This window comes from Cnephaeus nilssonii (genome assembly GCF_951640355.1).
Source record: "Cnephaeus nilssonii genome assembly, chromosome: 8".
Lineage (NCBI taxonomy): Eukaryota > Metazoa > Chordata > Mammalia > Chiroptera > Vespertilionidae > Cnephaeus > Cnephaeus nilssonii.
The window spans coordinates 3,740,750-3,761,323 of record NC_137079.1 but is presented as its reverse complement, the minus strand read 5'-3'; the positions used below and the strand labels follow the sequence as shown (position 1 = coordinate 3,761,323).

The 20,574-nt window shown below is 49.5% G+C and overlaps 1 protein-coding gene across 1 annotated transcript in view; it reads right to left on the bottom strand.

Moving 5' to 3' along the window:
- Positions 1-20,209, bottom strand: part of NEIL3 (nei like DNA glycosylase 3) — a 34,703-nt gene extending 14,494 nt beyond the window's left edge. Inside the window, exons 1-4 of the mRNA XM_079778960.1 lie at positions 19,960-20,209; positions 9,452-9,579; positions 3,795-3,929; positions 3,060-3,273 (exon numbers count right to left, since the gene is read on the bottom strand). Coding sequence (XP_079635086.1) covers positions 3,060-3,273; positions 3,795-3,929; positions 9,452-9,579; positions 19,960-20,115 — 633 coding nt within the window. The 5' untranslated portion in view covers positions 20,116-20,209. The remainder of the gene's footprint in view (positions 1-3,059; positions 3,274-3,794; positions 3,930-9,451; positions 9,580-19,959) is intronic.
- Between the last annotated feature and the right edge of the window lie 365 nt (positions 20,210-20,574).

Below are 20,574 nucleotides of genomic sequence, written 5' to 3'. Positions count from 1 at the left end.
AAAAATGGTATGACTCACCAGTTCTAGAGAACTGTAGATTTAAAATACATCCCCATCTTCTAGAACTCTGTCTCACATATCTACTGTTTATTGTCATTAACAGTGGTTTTAGTTTTGTTTTTTAATTTAAAAAAAATATATTTTTATTGATTTCAGAGAGAAAGGGAGAGGGAGAGGGAGAGAGAGAAGCATCAATGATGAGAGAGAACCACTTATTGGCTGCCTCCTGCACACCCCAACACTGGGGATCGAGCCCTCAACCTGGGCATGTGCCCTGACCAGGAATAGAGCCGTGATCTCCTGGTTCATAGGTTGATGCTCAACCACTGAGCCACGCCAGCCGGGCAATAGTGGTTTTATTTTTAATGCTAGGACTACAAATTTTAAAAATTCCTATTTATAAATTTGAGTTCTAATTCAAGTGTTTATTGAATACGTCTTCTGTATAAGATGTCGTCAAAGTCCCAGCACGGACTGTCAGCCACCTTAAAATTCTTGCTGGGTTTGCAAAAAGAGAGAGAAAAAGAAAAGAAGAAGAAGAAAAAAAAAAGGCACAGAAGTAGTTGACCATCAAGGTCACTACCAAGCTTTAAGAAGGTATGAATTTATATACACGCATTAATATCGAAGGACTTGTTAGCACATGGAAGAACTCAGGCACAGTCCTCCCTGCAGAATTCCTCCGTGACACGGCCTGGCATACACCCGTGTCACCCTCGCAGGATTAACCATCACGTGGCACGTGTGCTTTCCATGGTCATTTCAGAAGAGCTGTCTGATGACTTACCCTGTGGCACGTGTATGAATGTATCTATGTCTATACACAGTAGAAACTAATGTATCAATGACTGTAAAATCTAAAGCCCTCTAATCAACAAAATCCTTCTAAAAGCATCATATACATTTTCAATTACTTACTTAAAGTTTAAAACATAGGCAGTCCTAAAGCTCATCTTTTTCTGACCATATCTTACGTACTATATCCGGTTACGCCTTGAAACGTTAAACTGCCTTTTCAATAATGATGCATGTGCCTTTATAAGGCTAATAGCTAAGCTTCAGAAATGTCATTAATTTTTAAGCTCTCAGACATTACGGGCAAATGACCTTTTACTAGATGAATGGCTGGCTTGGATGTCCAGATAAAAAAGTAAATAATCAATTTATCATCGATAATAGGGATAGTCCAGGTAGCGATACTCTGGGTTTTGTTTTGTTTTGTTTTTCAGAAACATTTTCCATAGAGGTCTAGGTGATTGTAAAAGGCCTGTTGTTAAATTGTTTCATTATTCCCACATAACAGACATTGGGCAGTTTGTTTCAAGTGTCAAAAGGGAAAACCTCCTGGCTGGTGTGGCTCAGCTGGTTGGAGCATCATCCCATACTCTGAAAGGTCGAGGGTTTGATTCCTGGTCGGGGCACAAGCCTAGGTTTTGGTTTGATTCCCTGTCCTGGTCCGCACATGTGCGCGAGGCAACTGATCGATGTTCCTCTCTTCCTCTCTCTCTCCCTTCCCCTCTAAAAACCAATGAAAATGTCCTCGTGTGAGGATTTAAAAAAATAAAAATAAAGGCTGAATCTCACCTAGAACTATTAATAACTGGTTTCTTTTAAAATTTATTTCCTACTGATTTGGATTTCATGAAGGCTGTCCAGGAAATAATTACACAAAATAAAACAGTATCTTTGTATTCATGTAAAAAAACAAAACAAAACAGACTTAGTAATAGGGACCATTTGGGCCTGGCTAAAAGTCCTACTGGAGATTGCTTCCTTGGAAACTAAAATATACGTATCCCTCCACCCGGCGTAAGTTCTAACCTCTCCGACCGTCTCACAACTTTGTCCTGCTTAAACACCCTTCTCTTTTTTACACTTTTAACCTCTCCCATTCGACCAGTATTTTTCTCTCAACATAAGAATAAGTTCACGTCTCTCCAGCTGAAGAACAAGAAAACGACATTAAACCAGTCCCTGTCCTGACATATCTTCCTCAAGAAGTCTAGCATGTTCCCTTTATTCCAGCTATTTTAACAAGCACGGCCACATTTGGGTCCAGTTTTCACCAGTCACTCACTCTTTAGTCCCTGCTACTTGACTTCTATTCTTATCATTCCATTAAAACTGCCTTTTCTAATAAGTAGGAGACACGAGCCTGGCTGGTGTGGCTCAGTGGTTGAGTGTCACCCATGAACCAGGAGGTCACGGTTTGATTCACCATCAGGGCGTGTGCCTGGGTTGTGGGCTCAATCTCCAGTAGGGGGTGTGCAGGAGGCAGCCGATCCATGATTCTCATCACTGATGTTTCTCTCTCTCCCTCCCCCTTCCTGAGATCAATAAAAAAATTTTTTTTTTAAAAAAAAGGAAACATGAGCATGTGTTGAGTGTGAATTTAATTTTCCAGATACAAAAAGGAAGTTGTGCGCTGAGTTCACTCATCCTGTCAACGAATCTTTCTTTAATGCCAACTGTGTGCCAGACGGTGTATTCTACACGCGTGGGCACACCGTGAACAGAGACACACCTTTCACCCAAGAGTCTGCATTCTAGCAGAGAGAGATTTCAAACAGCAAATATAACAAGCAAAGATCAGATGATGTTTGAACATGATCAAAATGGTATGAGGGAAATAAAAAGCAAAGCAAGTGAGGGAAAGCTGGGAGTGTGAATTGGGAGGAGGGGATGCAACAGCGATTGTATTTTATTTTTTTATATAATTTTTTTTTTTTAATTCTCATCCGAGGATATTTTTCCATTGATTTTTTTAGAGAGAGTGGAAGAGAGAGGGAACAACAGAGAGAAACATCCATTGGTACATGCCTTTGACCAGAATCGAACCCGGGACCCTTAGGTTCACAGGCAGATGCTCTGTCCACTGAGCAACACCAGCTGGGCACAACAGCAATTCTAAATAGTGTGGTCAGGGCTGGCCCCATTGAGAGGTTGACATGAGATCTGTTTGGGGAGAATGTCACCACACCACACATGGAAGTGTCCCATGCTGGTCTTTTAACCGTGTTTAAAAACACAGACAGCATTTTAAAATCCTCGTCACCTACTCTGACCGCGGGGTGGAGGCCACTGTCAAAGAGAGCTTCGTTTCTGATGATGTTGCCGACCCCAGGCAGCACTCGCTGGTCCATTACCACGTCACAGAGCATCCGTCCCCGCTGCTTCCTCACTTCCCTTTCGGCTCGTGAGAAGTTAAATTTGGGCGAACACACATCTAACTCTTCCATCATTCTTATCCTCCGCTGGCTTTCCGTTGAGTCTCTGTAGGAAGGAGTGTGAGACACGTTCATCGTCAGTCTGGTTATAACGTCACAAAGTTTCACTTAAAATGAGCTTGGATAGGAATGACACTTCACGTTAATTGGGATATAAGAGTTATATAGCCAAGCGGTGAAGACCCTAACAAACTATATTATTTGAAGTCTCTTTTAAAATGAGGTATTGCCCGGCCAGCGTGGCTCAGTGGTTGAGTGCCAACCTATGAACCAGGAGGTCATGGTTCGATTCCCGGTCAGGGCACATGCCCAGGTTGTGGGCTCAATCCCCAGGAGGGGGTATGTAGGAGGCAGCCGATTCTCTCTCGTCATTGAGGTTTCTATCTCTCACTCCCCCTCCATTCCTCTCTGAAATCAATAAAAAATATATTAACATAAAATAAAATAAAAATGAGGTTTTATCAATTATAAAACATTTTTGAAAAATTCATTTCCTTCCACATGTGACCATCTGTAGACCCAACCTTTAGAGTTTTGTAGCTAGAGGGCTTTTATTTTATTTTTCACCTGAGTTCTACCGACGAGTCAAAGAAACAAATCAAATCCTTGCTGAGCTGTACTTCCAGCACAGGAGAAATTCCATTTTTATTTTTATACTCAAGTGGATTGATCCTGACGTAGCCTTTCATTCCAAAATGGATCCTGAAACAAAATCAAACCCCTTTCTGAGTGGCAGGAAGTAAATCATGTGTCCAATGTGTGTTCCTTCTCTTCACTGTGTGGATTCTAAGCAAACAAATGTTAGGACGGTCCCCGGAAAGGGCCAACATTTTCTGTTCCAGCTCTGTACCTTCACAAAAACTAGAAGATGTGACAATCCGTTTTTCAATCCACAAATAAAATACATAAAAAAATCGCAAAGGTTAGAGAAAGAATAAGGCCCCGAAAATAAGCCCAAGAAAACCTACCCGGTTCTACCTTCTTGAGAGATGAAACGTTTTTTATTCATGGAAGAGTCTAGCATCTCTCAGCTTTTGCTCAGATTCAAAGGCTGGGGATGAGATGAGGCTACATTTAAATTGCCTACAGTTTGTGTTTTTATAAATTCTACAAAGCCACTAACATTCAAAGTCCTTATTTCTAGCCACAGTGGCTTGGAAATGTTTACCCACTCCAAAAAGGTATCTACAGTTTGAGACACGTTTTTTTGTCCCCCCTAGTTTGGGATACACAATGAAACGATGCTCTGTAAAATCTTAAGCATTAAAAAAAAGACAGGTCAAAATGATACTGTCTTCAATTCTCCTACCTTTACACGTATTGGGAAGAGGGGATATATAAATATTTACGGTTAACTTGAAAGCCACAATGTGGTGATAAAAAATTCATAACCTTTCAGTTTTTATAGGATTGATTAGCATGTCCCGTAAAAAAAAAAAAAAAAAAAGGCAAGTGGCTTTGTGAGACCTCTGATGATGAAGATCAAAAACCATTCTCAAGATGAAATACGGTGTTCTGCCTTTCACATCCTTCTCCTGATGGCTCCGCGGAGTTAATAAATATCGCTCTTTTGGCAGCAAATGTTCCCGCTCTGTGCTTCTAATTCCACAGCTCTGCGTTACAGCCTGGTACAAGGTTAGCCCGGCTAACTTTCAGAGCGCGGGTTTTAAACTCTGTGTGCCCTACGATCAATCATGAGTGCATTTTACATGCCCATCGCTCTGACAGGAGAAATGGGAGGCCGTGAGCACTCCGTGATTTAGTGTATGGAGGCTCGACCCGGCGAAAGGTGTGCACTGTCGTGCCCGAGAGCCGCCGCGCCTCAAATCTTCTCCGCGGCGTGGCTCGTAAAGTGGATTCTAAATCACTTTCTGTAATGAAGCTGCATCCACATAAAAAAATCGCAAAGGTTAAGACGCCATTCAAATGCTGGAGTGGCCCCAAGAAGAACCCTGAATCCAAGGAGTGTGCCCTTTTTTGGTCTTCTAAAGAAATCTATTCAATTTAGGGGGAACTATGCATAGAGTAACTATTTTTTTATCTTCTTTTTATTAAATACCTAAATGTTGTGATAACTGAGCCCCGATAAACCAAGGGATTTTGTGTTTATTGTTCAGTACCTTTTAACGTAAACTGAGAAAAATCTGTACCACGAAAACGTTCCAGATGCAATAAGCACCTACCCTGTTGTAACAATGGCCACACTTACCGATCTTAATATGGGACCGGGACACAGGCTCACACTACATTTACATTCAAGAGTTAGATTTGCTTTTCAAGATTCCTCATTGGGCCCTAGCTGGTGTGGCTCAGTGGATGGGGCGTCTACCTGCGAACTGAAGGGTCCCAGGGTTTGATTCTGGCCAAGGGCACAAAGGAAAAAGACAGGTCTGCTTCTACTTGGAATATAGATGCTAATAAGGAGAAGAAAAATCACATTTATTTGAAACTGAGGTGTGATTGACATATAACATCCTATTGGTCTCAGTTGTATGGCATAATGATTCGATATTTGTATACGTAGCAAAATAGTCACCACAACAAGTCTAGTTAACATCCCTTACCTTACCCAGTTACCCCAAAATGTTCTTTTTCTTGCGATGAAAACTTTTAGGATCCACTCACTCAGCAGCTTTCAGAAACGCCCTGCGGCGGGTTACTAACTGCCGTGGCCACCCCGCTGTGCACCGCACCCCCTGGCTTCCTTAGTTTATAACCGGAAGCCGGTGCCTCTGGGTAACGGTCGGCTTCCTTAATTGCAAGTGACGAGGACCCAACTCAACGCAACTTAGGCAGCAGGGCCTCCCAGGACCTCAGGAAGGGCTGAAGTCGCCCTGCGGGGAGACGGGGTGCAGCCGGACCGCAGGCACAGGTGGGGTGAGGGCCAAAGCGCTGCAGGACTCCCTCTGCTTCTCGGGGGCTGGTTTCCTCCCCCAGCACCATGCACTGGTTCCCCGGACAAGCCCAGGGACAGGGCCACCTCCCTGTTCATGCCACGTCCCCAGCTTCCTGCCTCACAGAGAGCCAGGCCCTGCTCAGCCCCCATCAGAACGTCTTGGGAAACAGTTAGCCTGGCCCAGCAGAGGGTGTAGGAGAGAGGAGGTTAGGGAGGTTCCGTTCAACTGGAACGCTGGTTTCTAGCCAGACGACCAGTGTCCACGAGGAATAATGTCCCCAACGGACAAGTGGGCATGCCGGGCAGACGACAGTGGGTGTTTACGAATGTGAAGTACAGGATTCAGTTAGCATCTTGATCACATTCTTTTTTGCCTAACTACAGTGGTCGGCAAACTCATGAGTCCACAGAGCCAAATATCAACAGGACAACGATTGACATTTCTTTTGAGAGCCAAACTTTTTAAACTTAAACTTCTTCCAACGCCAATTCTTCAACATAGACTCGCCCAGGCCGTGGTATTTTGTGGAAGAGCCACACTCAAGGGGCCAAAGAGCCGCATGTGGCTCGCGAGCCGCGGTTTGCCGACCACTGGGCCCTACCATGTTACAGATTACAAAAGCAGATTGCAAGGACTATGTCTAGGTGGTCACTTTTGTACGCGGCGTCTGAGGAGTTCCATGAAAACCTGTTAGCACGCGGAGGACGGCCAGCTGAGCTCTCGCCTCTCTGTCTAGAGGGCCGTTATCACGGAAACGGCAGTCAATTACAAAATCGATCATGCAGAAAGCTCCTCCACGGCGGCCAGGCCTCTCAAATATTCACATATAGTCTCGGCGTGGCTGTGATAATTGCAGACCATCAGTCACATCCCTCACAACCTGGAAAGAGCCAAGTGTTCTGGAAAGAGAGCGTCATTAAAAAAATATATCCTTCAAACGTTGGTGCAAGATGGAACAGCTGTGTTCACGTGGACTGCCAGGGGCAGCTGGTAGGGTGGGCGTGTCCGGGTGGGCGGACTGGCAGGCAGTAGATGCCCGCACCGTTCACAGAGATGACACCTGGCGGTGGACGGTGAACGTGTCCATGTGTTGGTTCTTCAGTTTGCTCTCACGAGTATTTTGTTACACATGTAATAACACATTAAAAATGATTTTTGTTTTTGTTTTTAATGTGTTATTCTATGAAGAGCGCCTGGCAGTGTCCAGAGGTGTAGGGATTAGCCACACATACCACAACGGCACAGCTGAAGCCAGTGTGTATGAAATAATCCGCAGAACCGGTCTTCTACGGTGCTGTTACAGCGCTTGAGCGCTTTGGTACATGTCTCAGTGAGAGAAATACCCCTCTCTGATTTGTATCTTTCCGAAGCATGTGCATTCCTACACTGCACTGTCCCTTACCGCGGGCCAGGCCTCTAATCTAGATTCTCAACAGACGAACCCCAGGAAGATGCATGGCCTGCCCTGGCCGAGGCCCTCAAAGCCACGGGCAATTTTAATTGTGCAAAGCCGCGCCGCCTTCAGGGGACACTGTAAGCGGGCATTAAGCACGCTTCCGGCCCTGAGCTCGCGGAACTGCAGGCCGCCACCGACGGGTGGCAGATAGAAGTCAAAAGGGAAGCCTGCATGTCTGTCTCCCGCTCCCAGCCTGCAGCCGCATGCGACTAGCACATTTCCGCGACAGAGTCATCCGTTCTCCCAAGAAGCGTGGGCCAGGCGTGCATTTCTTTAACCTCAACTGTGAACGTGGCTACTGTTGATTTTAGGAGGCTCAGTTATATTCCAACACCTGATCTGCCGTTGACCTTGAGTTGTTGGATCAAACAGTCGTCAAGGCTGCAGGGAATGAAAGGCAGCCGCCGCCACACTCCTCCCCACGTATCCCGAGACTCGCCCTCTCCAGGGATGGTGCCCTTGGGCTTAGTGTGAAGAGGCGATTGCCCTTGTCTGCTTGCTGATGGCCCTGCACTAGAAATGACCCCCCCTTATCAGCCCGGCGGGGAACCCTTGATAAGACCTGCCTCTCACGCTCCGGAAATAAACCTGCGCCTTACACCAGAGAATCAATAACATGTCAATGCTCTCCGCCGATCTTACAGGGACTCCATTGTGTCCTTCTCGGCTCACAGCCAGGAGTGTTCAATCACCCAGCCCGGGACAATAAGGCAGCCCATAGCAGAGACCTCTGCAGAACCCGGCGGCATGAGCTGATGCTATCACCTCCAGGTGGGAAGTGACAATGTTGTCCTGGGACAGCAGCTGCTGACAATGGCGAACACCTCCAAGGACGAGCAGTGACATCAACTCGGAAGTCCTCCAGGCATGCGGGAGACAAGATGCAGTGAGTATCAATCCTCTGATTATCTATATATATAAAAAGCCAGTGTCCATGATGACCATGGCGGCAAACGGGACGAGCAGCAGCGGGCTATCGCATGTGATTTTGCGTGCTGGGCCTCTAGTCTCATAATAGTCACACATCACCCCTTCGCGCCCGTTATGGACCTGCAGTGGGAAGCCTGGGCTACAGTCAGAGGACTTTTAAGATAAAAACTGCCCAGTATCTTAAAGAGACGGAGAAACATTCAAGGAAGCAGCGCCCATCATTACGGCCTGCAGTGGCTCAGGCTGCGTTTGATAGACCTGGATTAGACGGCATATTCACCCAGGGGCCTTTTTTCTTTTTCTGCCAAAGTTAAGAGGCAATTGCATGCATTTCAGCCTTTTTATTATTAAGGCAACCGAGGCAGCAGGTTGCGTGGCCTGTGCCAGCAGAACGGCAGTGGATTTCCACGGGCCCCTGTGGAACAGCGGGGAGCCTGGGACTTCCGGGGAGAGTTTCTGAATTCTACAAGTACGGTTCCAGCTCTGTCCGAGGCTTCCGAGAGAGAAAGCGGGCAGAAAAATACAAAAACCTAGAGAACCATTTAATCCAAGCGAGGGGCTGTCATAAACCTCAAGAGGCTGATGTCGCTAATGCAGTAAACGTGGTGAACAGAGAGGGGGCGAGAGCTGCGCAGGGAGTTCGGACAAGAACCACGGGCCGGGCTGTGCGGCTCGAGCACCTCTTGGGAAGTCCTCCGAGCCCATCAGTGTTTTAAGAAAAGAAATAAATAGCCCGGCCCTCCTCGTAACCATGACATCACACTTTCTCCGGCTGCTGCTTACCGCTTTCCGTGAGGGCCTCTCGGCCTCTTCTATTAGAGCCCTCGTAAGAGTGGAGCACGTCCTACATGATTCCGTGTGACACCCGGCCCCCTGCACGCAGAGCCTTCTCCCCCGCAGGGCGCATGGAGGTTAGGATGGGCTGTACGGGTTTATCTTACCGCAAAGCTTTCGGCCCGAAGTACAGAAACAGCTCCTTGCCCAACGTTCCCACGCCGCTGTACGCGTGTCCATTCAGCAGCCTCAGGGAAAGCCCGCCGGAGTCGCTGTCATCGTTCTGTGTGGCAGCCTGGCAGAACACACACACACACACACACACACACACACACACACACACACGTGTAAACAAAATCATAATGTAATTCTTAAATGTGTTTCTGGTGCTTCCTGCCCAGGTGTGTTCCAATGAGGATTATCTCCAACAAGTCCCATGTAATCAACTGTTTACATACATTTTGTCAGATTACTAGGCAGTCGTTTAAAAAAAAAGAGAGGCCACAAGACTGAGGTGGAAAAAACAAAAAAGGAACTGGCGCTCAATTACAGTGAGTTTCTTCCAGGACCACACAGCTCTGCGATGTGAAGGAAACACAGGAAAACGATGTGAATGTCTTAACACCAAGGAGGACACGGCCTTCCATTGCCAGAAGTACAGCCAACGTTCCCGAAAGAGCCTTCAGATGGAAACAGCTGAAAATGGTGGGTGAAATATGAGAAAGATATTCTGAGCTGCGCTGATGAACGAGGAAGCCAGCAAGTAAGAGGACGAGGAGCTCCCCGACCCAGTGAAAGTGGGAAGGGATGCCAAGGGTGAGCAGCACCCCGAAGCCACCCTATCAGAGGCATTTACGGGGCCGGTGGCAGGAGCTCCCGTTTTCACGTCTGGTGGGTGTGGGGAACCAGAGAGCAAAGCTGGGCCCCCAGAGGAGAGGACTCTAACCTGAGGCCTGCTCCCCCCTCCTCCTCAACAATGTCAACAATAAAGGAAAACGATACCCACCACCCTTCCCCCCCTCGCCATGCAAAACAAAGTGCACAAGGGATGAAGGGATAATAGGTATTAAAAAAAAAAAAGGTTGACAAATGCCAGGAACTAAATTTTGTCCCTTCAAATCTTGAAACCCCCTTGTGCCTGGGTTTGAAACAGGGCCTTACAGATGCGATTAAGGTTTGATGAGGCCAGCGGGTGGGGCCCTGATCCAATGGAGTTAGTGTCCTTCTAAGAAGAGACACCAGAGAGCTGGCCCTCCTCCTGTGAGCTCAGAGGAAAGGCCGTGTGAGAAAGAGAGCGGGTTTCTGCCCGCCAGGAGGCGAGCTCTCACCAGAAACCACACAGGCCGAACGAACCTTGATCTTGGACTTCTAGCTTCCAGAACTGAGAGAAGATAAACTTGGTTTAGGCCTCCCAGTCTATGGCACTTTGTTATGGGTGCCCACAACGGACCAAGACAAGAACAGACAGGACGGTTCCCCTACTCCATTCACAGCTGCAAGGGCTACGTCAAAGCCAGAGCTCCCCGACTGCCCGAAGTTCAGAAGGTCAGGTTAGCGGGGTTAGTCCACTCCTTCCCATAAGAACTGGGGGGTCCACCCCAGGTGCATGGTGACCCAGGCACAGCGCACAGGGGTGCTGAAAGGGGGCAGCCTTCCCGTTCGGCACAAACCACTAACAGGACCGGTGGGAGATGCCAGCACCAGGACTGCAGACACACAGGTCACCCCGCCCTCAGAAGACCTGCCTCTGGTTTCTCTATCTCCCTTGGATGAACCGGGGGCCTGTCAACGAAGATGGGGCCCTGGCCCGGCACGATGGAGGCCCCAGTGAGGAAATACACGCTTTGACACTTGCCTTGTGTTTATAAAGGAACCTGTGAGCCCTGAACTGAGAAGCATGGAGAGTCCCCACGGGTTTCTTCCTAACAAAAGCCTCCCCCCTGCCACTTACACACACCTCAAGCCCAGTGCAGATGAAGACAGTGGGTGCCCATGTAGGTTTCCATGACAACCAACCGGCAGGCAGAAAGTTCTTATCAACTAGCCAGGACACTTTAAGCGGATGATGTAGAGATCAGATGAAGATCTGTTATGAGTAAACTTTGCCTCCACGTCGGCTAGGTTTTATCCTTTGAGGATCTCGAATGCATGAGATGTTTTAGCATTTTAAACTTTCCACTTCTGAATTAATGGCTCCCAGTCTTGCTTCCCCACTGCTCCATCGACAGCCTCTTCTCCCCTCCCAGCATTCTTTACCAGCGACTGTTTCACCACGTGCTCGGATCCTCTGGCTCCTGCTCGGTTCCCAGCGGAGGCCGGTGGGCATCCGATCCCGTCTCATCCATGCAGCCCAGACCCCAGTCGCTGTCCCTGCTTCTTGGTAGGGAGGATGTTTGCTGCTACAGTCATTCCAGTGCTTGAATCGCCCCTAAATCTTTGTTTCCCAAGTTAAATCTAAAACGCAGCACCCACCCCAGCTGCTGGAAAAGGCCATTCTGTGCAGTCCGTCACCCGCTCCACCCTCCTTGAACCTGGGCTTCCCCTCTGGGAGGCGAAGAGCCCGCCCAGCCGGTGCGGGGTCTATGGTCTGTGAGGGGGCGTCGTTCCCTGGTCCGGGCTTGATGTCTGAGCAGAGACACCAGGTTCTCCTGTTTACAGCACAAGGAGAGAGAGGGCACAAGATGCAGCCCCCACGACGCCCCGGTCCCCGGCGGCTCTGATCCACGGTGGACACGCACTGCCACTGCTGTACCCCACCTTGTCCGCAGTGGAGGGACCCTCCCCTGGGGTCTGAAATACAGAGCGGGCAGTTGGGTTTAGAGCAGGGCAGAATATTCTATATTCTATTTTCTCTGGCACAGCCTCACTCCCGGTGAACACTGAAACACTGCCCTGCTCTAAACCCAACTGCCCGCTCCACGATGTTCCAACGCTTGATGTCTACTCCTAAGTCCTGTTTAAGCAGCTTCATGTCAATGGCCCCCAGAAACGCCCGCCCCCCGTTTCTGTATTTCAGACCCCAGCGGAGGGTCCCTCCACTGCGGACAAAGCGGAGTACAGCAGTGGCAGTGCGTGTCCACCGTGGATCAGAGCCACCGGGGACCGGGGCGTTGTGGGGGCTGCATCTGTACAGGGCCCTCTCTCTCCTTCTGCTGGAGACAGGAGAACCTGGTGTCTCTGCTCAGCAACCTGGAATAGGGCCCTGTATTTTTCCAGGACACTTAACCTGCCTTTAACCTTGTGATATGATACGATACGATACGATATGATATGATATGATATGATATGATATATGATATGATAACATGACACTCCTGCTATATTCTATTTTCTCTGGCACAGCCTGACCCCCGGGTGAACACTGAAACACAGTATCTGATTGGCCAAGGGAACCCTTCTCTGCCAGTTGCCAGGGGCTGTTCTCACTGCCCTGCTCTAAACCCAACCGCCTGCTCCATGACGTTCCAATGTGGGAACCACAGGACTGAGTTGCTCTCACTTCGCTACTGCTGTTCCCTGCCCAGACCACTCTTCCTCCACCGAACCCTGACTTCAGTGGTTTGTAACGGCAGCTGGCAAAGCGGCCGACCAGGTCACCTGGAGACAGAAGGCGCTGCCACGCACCTAGCAAAGGAGTGGAGGAGTCCCCGTTGTCTCCTGGGAAGTCGGCTCCCGTTGCGACATGAACGGTTTGACAAGAATGTACCCACTTGGTTTAAACCTCTCACCACCTACAGCCGTCACTGCTCGTGTCATTCACTGGGCTGTGTCTGCCACTGTGCCCTCTGACAACAACGGTGCCACGGGCCCTCTGGAGAGACACCCCTGCTCATTAAAGATGCATTCGCCACGGCTGCCTAATTGCAGGCACGCACTGTAGAGAAGTTTGTCTCCTTCCTCTGTGTCTGAGGCCGTGTTCTTGATGTCGGGGGTGTATCAATGAAAACACACACACACAATGAAAAGCCTCCTGCCTTCAGAACGTTTGCATTCTACTCGGGGAGAGATCTTACCTAATAATAGAGAAACATGTAAATTGACCGTACCTCTGCTACGCCCACAGCCAGTCAGAGTGAGTATGCAAATTAACCCAACAAAGATGGCGGCTAATTTGCATACATACCTGGGTCCTGGGAACCTCCTCGGCACCCAGGTCACTCCCAGCCGGCGATTGGGGTGGAGGTTTTAGGCTTGGGAAGGGGATGAGCCTCGATCGGAGGTGCGGGTGGGGAAAGCTGTTCCCAAGCCTAAAGCCTGGAATGGAGGCTTTAGGTTTGGAGAGAGGCTGAACCTGCAACTGGAGGTGCAGGGGCGGGGGGGACCCCTTCCCAAGCCTAAAACCTGGGGCAGAGGCTTTAGGCTTGGGCAGGGGTTGAGCCTGGGATGAGAGGGAAGGGGAAAAATCAATGGAAACATATCCTCAGGTGAGGATAAAAAGAAAAATAAAGAAAGAAATGTCATATCCTATGAAAGACACATCTTGAAAATGCTTAAAGAAAGTTATCATTTTTTCATGGAGAAGGGACTGGAGTCCGTGTTGATGAAAATACCTTGGCAGCTGTGGTGACTGGCAGTGGCTGCAGCAGCAGGGTGATGGGGCTGGTGCCTTCCCCTGACCAGCCCGGTCGCCTGCCGCAAAGGGAGGCCAGACTGCAGCTTAGGTATGCTCCCAATGGGGAGCGGGCCTAAGCCATCAGTAGGACATCCCCTGAGGGCTACCAATATGTGAGAGGGGGCAGGCTGGGCTGAGGGACCCCTCCCTGGTGCACGAATTTTGTGCACTGGGCCCCTAGTTTAACAATAAACAGAATAACAATATATTATAACATTCTGAAAAGAAACTGAGATGAGAAAGAAATCAAGATTAGGGGAGGGCGTAGCAGGCTGCAATTTTAGTTGGGCTGTCCTCGCTGGGAAAACGATATTTGAGCACGTCTTAAAGGAGTCGTGAGTCAGCCACACCTAAGCAAGAGGAATGGCAATCAATACACATGCCCTGTGGGGGGCAGAGAGTTTCCTGTGTCCCGAGGAAACAGACACAGAGCAGAGGGAGGACAGGACCCTGAGGAAGTCTGACATCATAAGAATCAGATCATGTGCCCACCAGGTCCACGCTGAAGACCTGGCTCTTCCTCTGATAGAAATGAGGTGGAGCCGAAACTGGTTTGGCTCAGTGGATAGAGCGTCGGCCTGCGGACTGAAAGGACCCAGGTTTGATTCCAGCCAAGGGCATATACCTTGGTTGCGGGCACATCCCCAGTGGGGTTGTGCAGGAGGCAGCTGATCGATGTTTCTAACTCTCTATCCTTCTCCCTCCTCTCTGTAAAAAATCAATAATATATATATATATATATATATATATATATATATATATATATATATGAATGAGGTGGAGAACAGATAGGATCTCCATCACTCTTTTAAATGCTCTTCTCACTGCTGGGCAGAATTCCTGCTAAAGCCTCCAGGGTGGAAGCAGGAAAAGAACCACCCAGACAAGAGCTGGAGGTGATCCGCATCATTTAAAGTCACCCCGTTATCAAAACACCCAAATCTAACTCAGCACTCATACATCGTTGGAAGTTGTTGGACTGGCTAAACAAAATATTTAAGAGTACAATTCATTTAGAATTTTTTTGTGCCACTCCTTCTTAAATCGATATATGACATACATTTCAGAAGAGAACAATGAAGAGAAATAGTAACACCTGGTGAAAGAAAAAGGTAGGTTCTTCAGGAAAACCTCTACCTTTTTTTTTTTTTTTTTTTTTTTTTTTTTGTCCAAATCGTTAAATGCTCTGGGCTCCTAACAATGTTGATTAGGAAGAAATTCAAACCCAGCTTATCCCGACTTCTGTCCTGGACCTACCCAGGGGGGTTTCTAGGTGCTAACTGCGTCTCTGAGGCCCTGCCTCAGGATGGTACAGGACCCACAGTGAGCACGTTGGTCCCATGTTTGGCCAGCACAGCCGAAACCTCCTAACCAACGCTGAGGGGTGGGTTAAAAAATAAATAAATAAATCCAGGATTTCCCCCTCGGGCATCAAAGCAGTCCCACAGCAAACATCTCTACACTCTCCAAGTGACTGCCACCTGTCGGCAGTCTTAGCCTGTCAAGTGGATCTACCCACGGGAAACTTGGCTCCTCACGAAGAGGAAGTCGCAGGGGCCAGCCCTGCAAAACTGGACGGTTCCCGGACTGCGTGTGAACAAGAGGGAGCGCAGAGCGTGCCCCGTAAATACACCCTGTGCTGCGTAGCAGGAGGAACCCGAAAGCACAAAGGGCCGTGGACTTAACACGCATGAGACCACTGACCCTCTCCACCGGCTGTCAGGGAAACACGCAATGTGTTGTCCCGGCTGACAGAGCCTCAAAGGGAAGCGAGAACCAAGGCCTTCCAGGCGCAGCGTCTGTCTCCCTTCCTTTCCTGGTGTTTTATCCTCTTCTCCAGAATTAAAAAGAACACGCAGTGCGCCCTCCAAACAAGAAATGCTGAGCCAGCCATGAAATGAAAGGCTCCACACACATGGAAGAGAGATGTCCACGGCCTGATGAAGGTGACGGTGACCTTCAGCACAGAGGTGGGCAGGAGGGTAAGTGGAGGAACCGTCCCAGGGAGAGAAACCGTCTGGAAACCTACAGACCCGACACGATCAGTGCCCACGGCGGCAGCAAAGGCTCCAGCTGCAGGTGCTGTGTGACCTTGGCGGGGACGAGTTTTAATACTCAATGAGAAATTAAAATGAAATGTTAGCATAGCCCCTTCCTTGCTCACACGCAGAGTCTGTAATTCTCCTGCTACTAGAACGCACCCCCCCCTTGCCCCCACTCCCCGGGAAGCAGAGTGATTGTGAGGCTTTCTACCTGGCATAGGGTCGGCCACAAGCACATCTCTACACTCTCCAAATGACTGCCACCTGTCGGCAGTCTTAGCCTGTCGAGTGGATCTACCCATGGGAAACTTGGCCACTCACAAAGAGGAAGTCTCAGCTCACCACCCTGAGGGATGCTGTGACGTGGTTCTCCCTCATCTATATATATAAACAGGTAATATGCAAATTAGCCGGGCATCACGACCGGCTCGAGGAGGCTGCATCAGGACCACTCAGGAGGAGCTGCGCGCACAGATGGGCGGGAGGGGTCTGCGTGCCGCCCCCACCCCAGCGGACACACACACACACAAACACACACACACACCAGGGATGGGGTTGTGCTCCGAGCGGCCATGTGGCACGGCTCGGAGCATGCCCCGGGTGGGTGGCGGCAATAGCCGGAGCGATGCAGCCCAGGTCCTGGGTGCCGGAGGGAAGCCGATGCTGGCAGCCAGGGGAAGGAAGGCCTATTCTTGCACGAAGCTTTGTGCATCGGGCCTCTAGTTTGTCTATAAGCTCCGTGGGGACAGCAGGGATGCTGCTGAAAATCCCTGAGAGCCCCCCTCAATGCCTGGAGGCCAGCGGACATTTTGGGGTTTAATCTGCTCCCTTCTCCTTTTCCTCCTGAATCTGAGTGTGGCTTTAAAACCCAGGCCCGCTGTCTCCCCACCCACCACCCCCATCTTGCTTGACCAGCCCAAGATTTCTTGGCAAAAACTTCCACTCTGCCATCTGTTTAACCTACTTAGAAAATTATTAACACCGCTCGCTGACTCCTATGTTCTAATTATCTGCAATGGAGTGCGGTTTAAGTATAAGAGGACCCAATTCTCAGGACTATCCAAAGCTAGATAAAAACAAAATATTACACTTACCAGAATCTCCCACAAAGGAAAAAGAGCTTTATGGGAAGGTTTCGGGAGGGATTTAGGAAGGGATGGATGTATTTTCAGCAACCAGTCCTAGCATGCCCTGGTTTTAATGAGATGTTTCTTCGCATTTAAAGGATTGCTCTAAAAACATTGATTCTAATACTTCTCTTTGGCTTTTGAGGAAAATGATACATAAAAATCCTTTTATTCAGCTGTCTATCACGCTGACACCTGACCCAAGTCATAGAATTCCCAGTACACCAGCGTTTCTAAAAACATCAGCTGGGGACAAAAAAATAATTTTCAATTGATGATTGGCTATGTCAAGCACCTGCATACACATTGAGTGGCCAGATTATTATGATCTCTGAATGCATAATAATCTGGCCACTCAGTGTATATCCTATAGAATAAAAGGCTAATATGCAAATTGTCCCCTCGACCAGGAGTTCGACCAGCAGGCAGGCAGGCCAACCACCAATGTCCCCACCCCCTGGCCAGGCCCCACCCATCCCACCCATGCATGCATTCATGCACCGGGCCTCTAATATATACACATATATACACACACACTGAGTGGCCAGATTATTATGCGTTCAGAGATCATAATAATCTGGCCACTCCGTGTATATTTTAACTGCTTTTTTAAGCTCCATTTTAGAGCTTACCAGTGACAGTTTGTTCCACTGATGTTGAGAGCTATCGCGTGGGAACCAGGCAGGGCTTTTGCATTAAACCTAAGATTTACAAGATCTTCACTGGTCCTACTGTAGAATCCCCTCTGTATGAGCTCCAGCTGCCCAAATCCAAAAATGACTTTCCACAAGCCTACTGTCTTTGCTGTAACTGTACACAACAGCCCGATATATACTTGACTTTCTCGTGTTGACCCTTATAATCCGGTCACTATATTATTTGAACATTTCATCCTCCCCTTCCCCCCAGAAACAGAGCCGGAAATCTCCTTTGCCAGGACTCTAAGTATGATTGAGAAGGATTCACCTTCCCATTGTCAAGTGGCTTACTAAGAGGAAACTGTCAAAACCACAAGGGTCCTGGGAGACAGCACACGCCATACTGGGCTGATAACCACGCATCCCACTTGGCCATGGGGAAGGGAAGATGCTCTCTGTCAGAGCAGATTAAGGCTCTTCCACAGAGAAATGTTTCAGGTTCTAGTGCAGTTACGCCATCGCCCCAGAGGGAAAAAAGTATACCATATTCACTCTCACAGTTTCTTCTCCTGGTTTTCCTGCCTTTTAAAAAATTTCCTAATACAACACTTTTCTTATTCAGAGGTCACTTACATGCCAATTTAAACCATCAAAGAGCCCAAGCCCCCAAACAGAGGTCTTTGGGTCCATTCATCAAAAACACAGCCTGCAATTTTGTAAGCGGGAACCTTCAAGCACTTAACCCCGAGGCGAAATGCTTTGCACATAATGTGAGGGCACAGACTATTACAAAAAAGACAAAGGGGTCTGGTGAGAAAGCCCTGATCTGGGAGAAAAAGTAACAATTACCAGGATTTGTCCTCTCCTGGGCACTGAACTACCAGTTTTAGATGTTCTCTAATCTAATCCTGAGCAAATAAGCACCTACGGATAGGAAGTAAGGAGGGGGTTGAAGTTCAAAACCAAGAGAATCAGAAGTTCTTTTCTGGACATCACAGGGAATGTGATGATTAAAGCTACAATGGCCATAGGAAATCACCTCCCTCCTTTCCTCACCCATAAGCCTTAGCTGTTGCCAGCTACCTCTTGTTCTGGGATTCTCCATAATGCCGGTAACAATGACCCTGAGGCATTAAGGGAAAACCATTATCAGCAGCCATTTAAGAAGGTGAGGAAGTATGTAATACATGTCCCACGAAGGGAAGAGCTGGTTTTGTTCCCCTGGTTCCTTCAATATTCAACATTTTGTTGAGTGGGTAAATTTTTATAAGAATATTTTAGTATTTTAAGAGACCATCCGAGATCCATCTATGGGACACCCTGAAGAGATGTTAAGAAGCACTGTACTAGGAGACGAGATGCAGACTACTTATTGACATATACAGCCAAACTAAATAAAATACAAAGGCAATTAATTGAAAGGAGGAGGGAACCATTACTTTTCCCAGTTTGGAAACTGTCTTTTCTCGGCCTTAGAACCTCATTTGTTCCAAGTGGAAAGCCTATGCTAAGTTCACAGCAGGCAACTCCTTGCAGGACCAAAGGCTGCCAGGAAGCTTTGCAGGAGGCTGAAAGCCAGCAGGATAGGGCGGGTGAAACACCATGGTGGGCACAGCCAGGGGCTTTGCCGGGGGGACAGCTTCATCAGAGCTTTTCAGGCCAAGTTCCAGACTCACCCAATGAGCATCTCACCAACAGCAGCCCAGGCCCGAGTGGCGAGAAGCTGGGCTACAAATGACTTTAGAAAGAAAGACCTCCACTTAGGGGAGCCACAGCTGGGTTCCCCTGCCCCTTCATCAGATGACAATCCCGAGCGGGAAGGTTAGTGCTAAAGGTTGCGTGTGCTGTTTCAGAATTATAAATTAGTTGTGATCCTCTTAACAACTGCCGCATGTTAGGCCAGCCAGGAGCTGGAATCGCATGCTGAAAGCTTGCCTTAAAATGTAACGGGATAAAAAAGTCACAGGCTGCAGAAAACGCAGCTGTAAGGAAGCCTTCCCGGCTGGGCAGTGAGGAAGGTCAGCCAGGGCACAGGGAAGGAGTAACTCCCGCTGGGCACCCAGCAGCTCCCACTGCGCAGGCGCGCCAGCCGGCGCCTCCCGCCCCGGAAGTCAGGATAAACTTTGGGGTCAGGGGGTCCAGGCAGCCAGGACCTGAGTGGAGAGCAGAGAGAGGACACCTGGGACACTGCCAACCTTGCAGGGTCTTTATCCCGCGGTCCCCTGGCCCCCGTGGCAAGTTCCAGGAGCCGCTCACCTGGGAAGGCGCCGCAGCCGCCAGGGCAGCGGGGGGCGAGCCCGGGCCCCGCAGGCTCCGCAGAGCGCTCCCCCGCACGGCCGTCACCGCCTGGCCCGGGCGCACCCGCGCCCGAATCTTCTCTCCGTTCAGGGTGCAGCCTGGTCCTTCCACCATCTCCGGAGCCGGCCCTGCGGCCCTAGCGTCAGGGCGCGGAGGGGACAACTGCCGCGCAATCCACGCTCAGCGCCAGCTCTGCTGAGATGTTCAAAGTTCCCGCGCTCAGGCCCCGCCCCGCCCCGCCGCAGGCCCCGCCTATCGCCCCAGGCCACGCCCCGCCCCGTCGCAGGCCCCGCCCCGCCGCAAGTCCTGCCCCAGAACCTCCCAGCTGCGCCCAGGCCCCGCCCCACCGTCCTTAGGCCCCGCCCCGGGACCGCTCACCTGGCTGTTCCTGGCCAGACCCCGCCCATCCCTTCCCAGGCCCCGCCCATCCCCGCCACAGGCCCCGCCCCGCCGCAGGCCCTTCCCAGAACCGCCCAGCTGCGCCCAGGCCCCGCCCCACCGTTCCAAGGCCCCGCCCCACTGTTCCAAGGCCCCGCCTCACTGTTTCAAGGCCCCGCCCCACCGTTCCAAGGC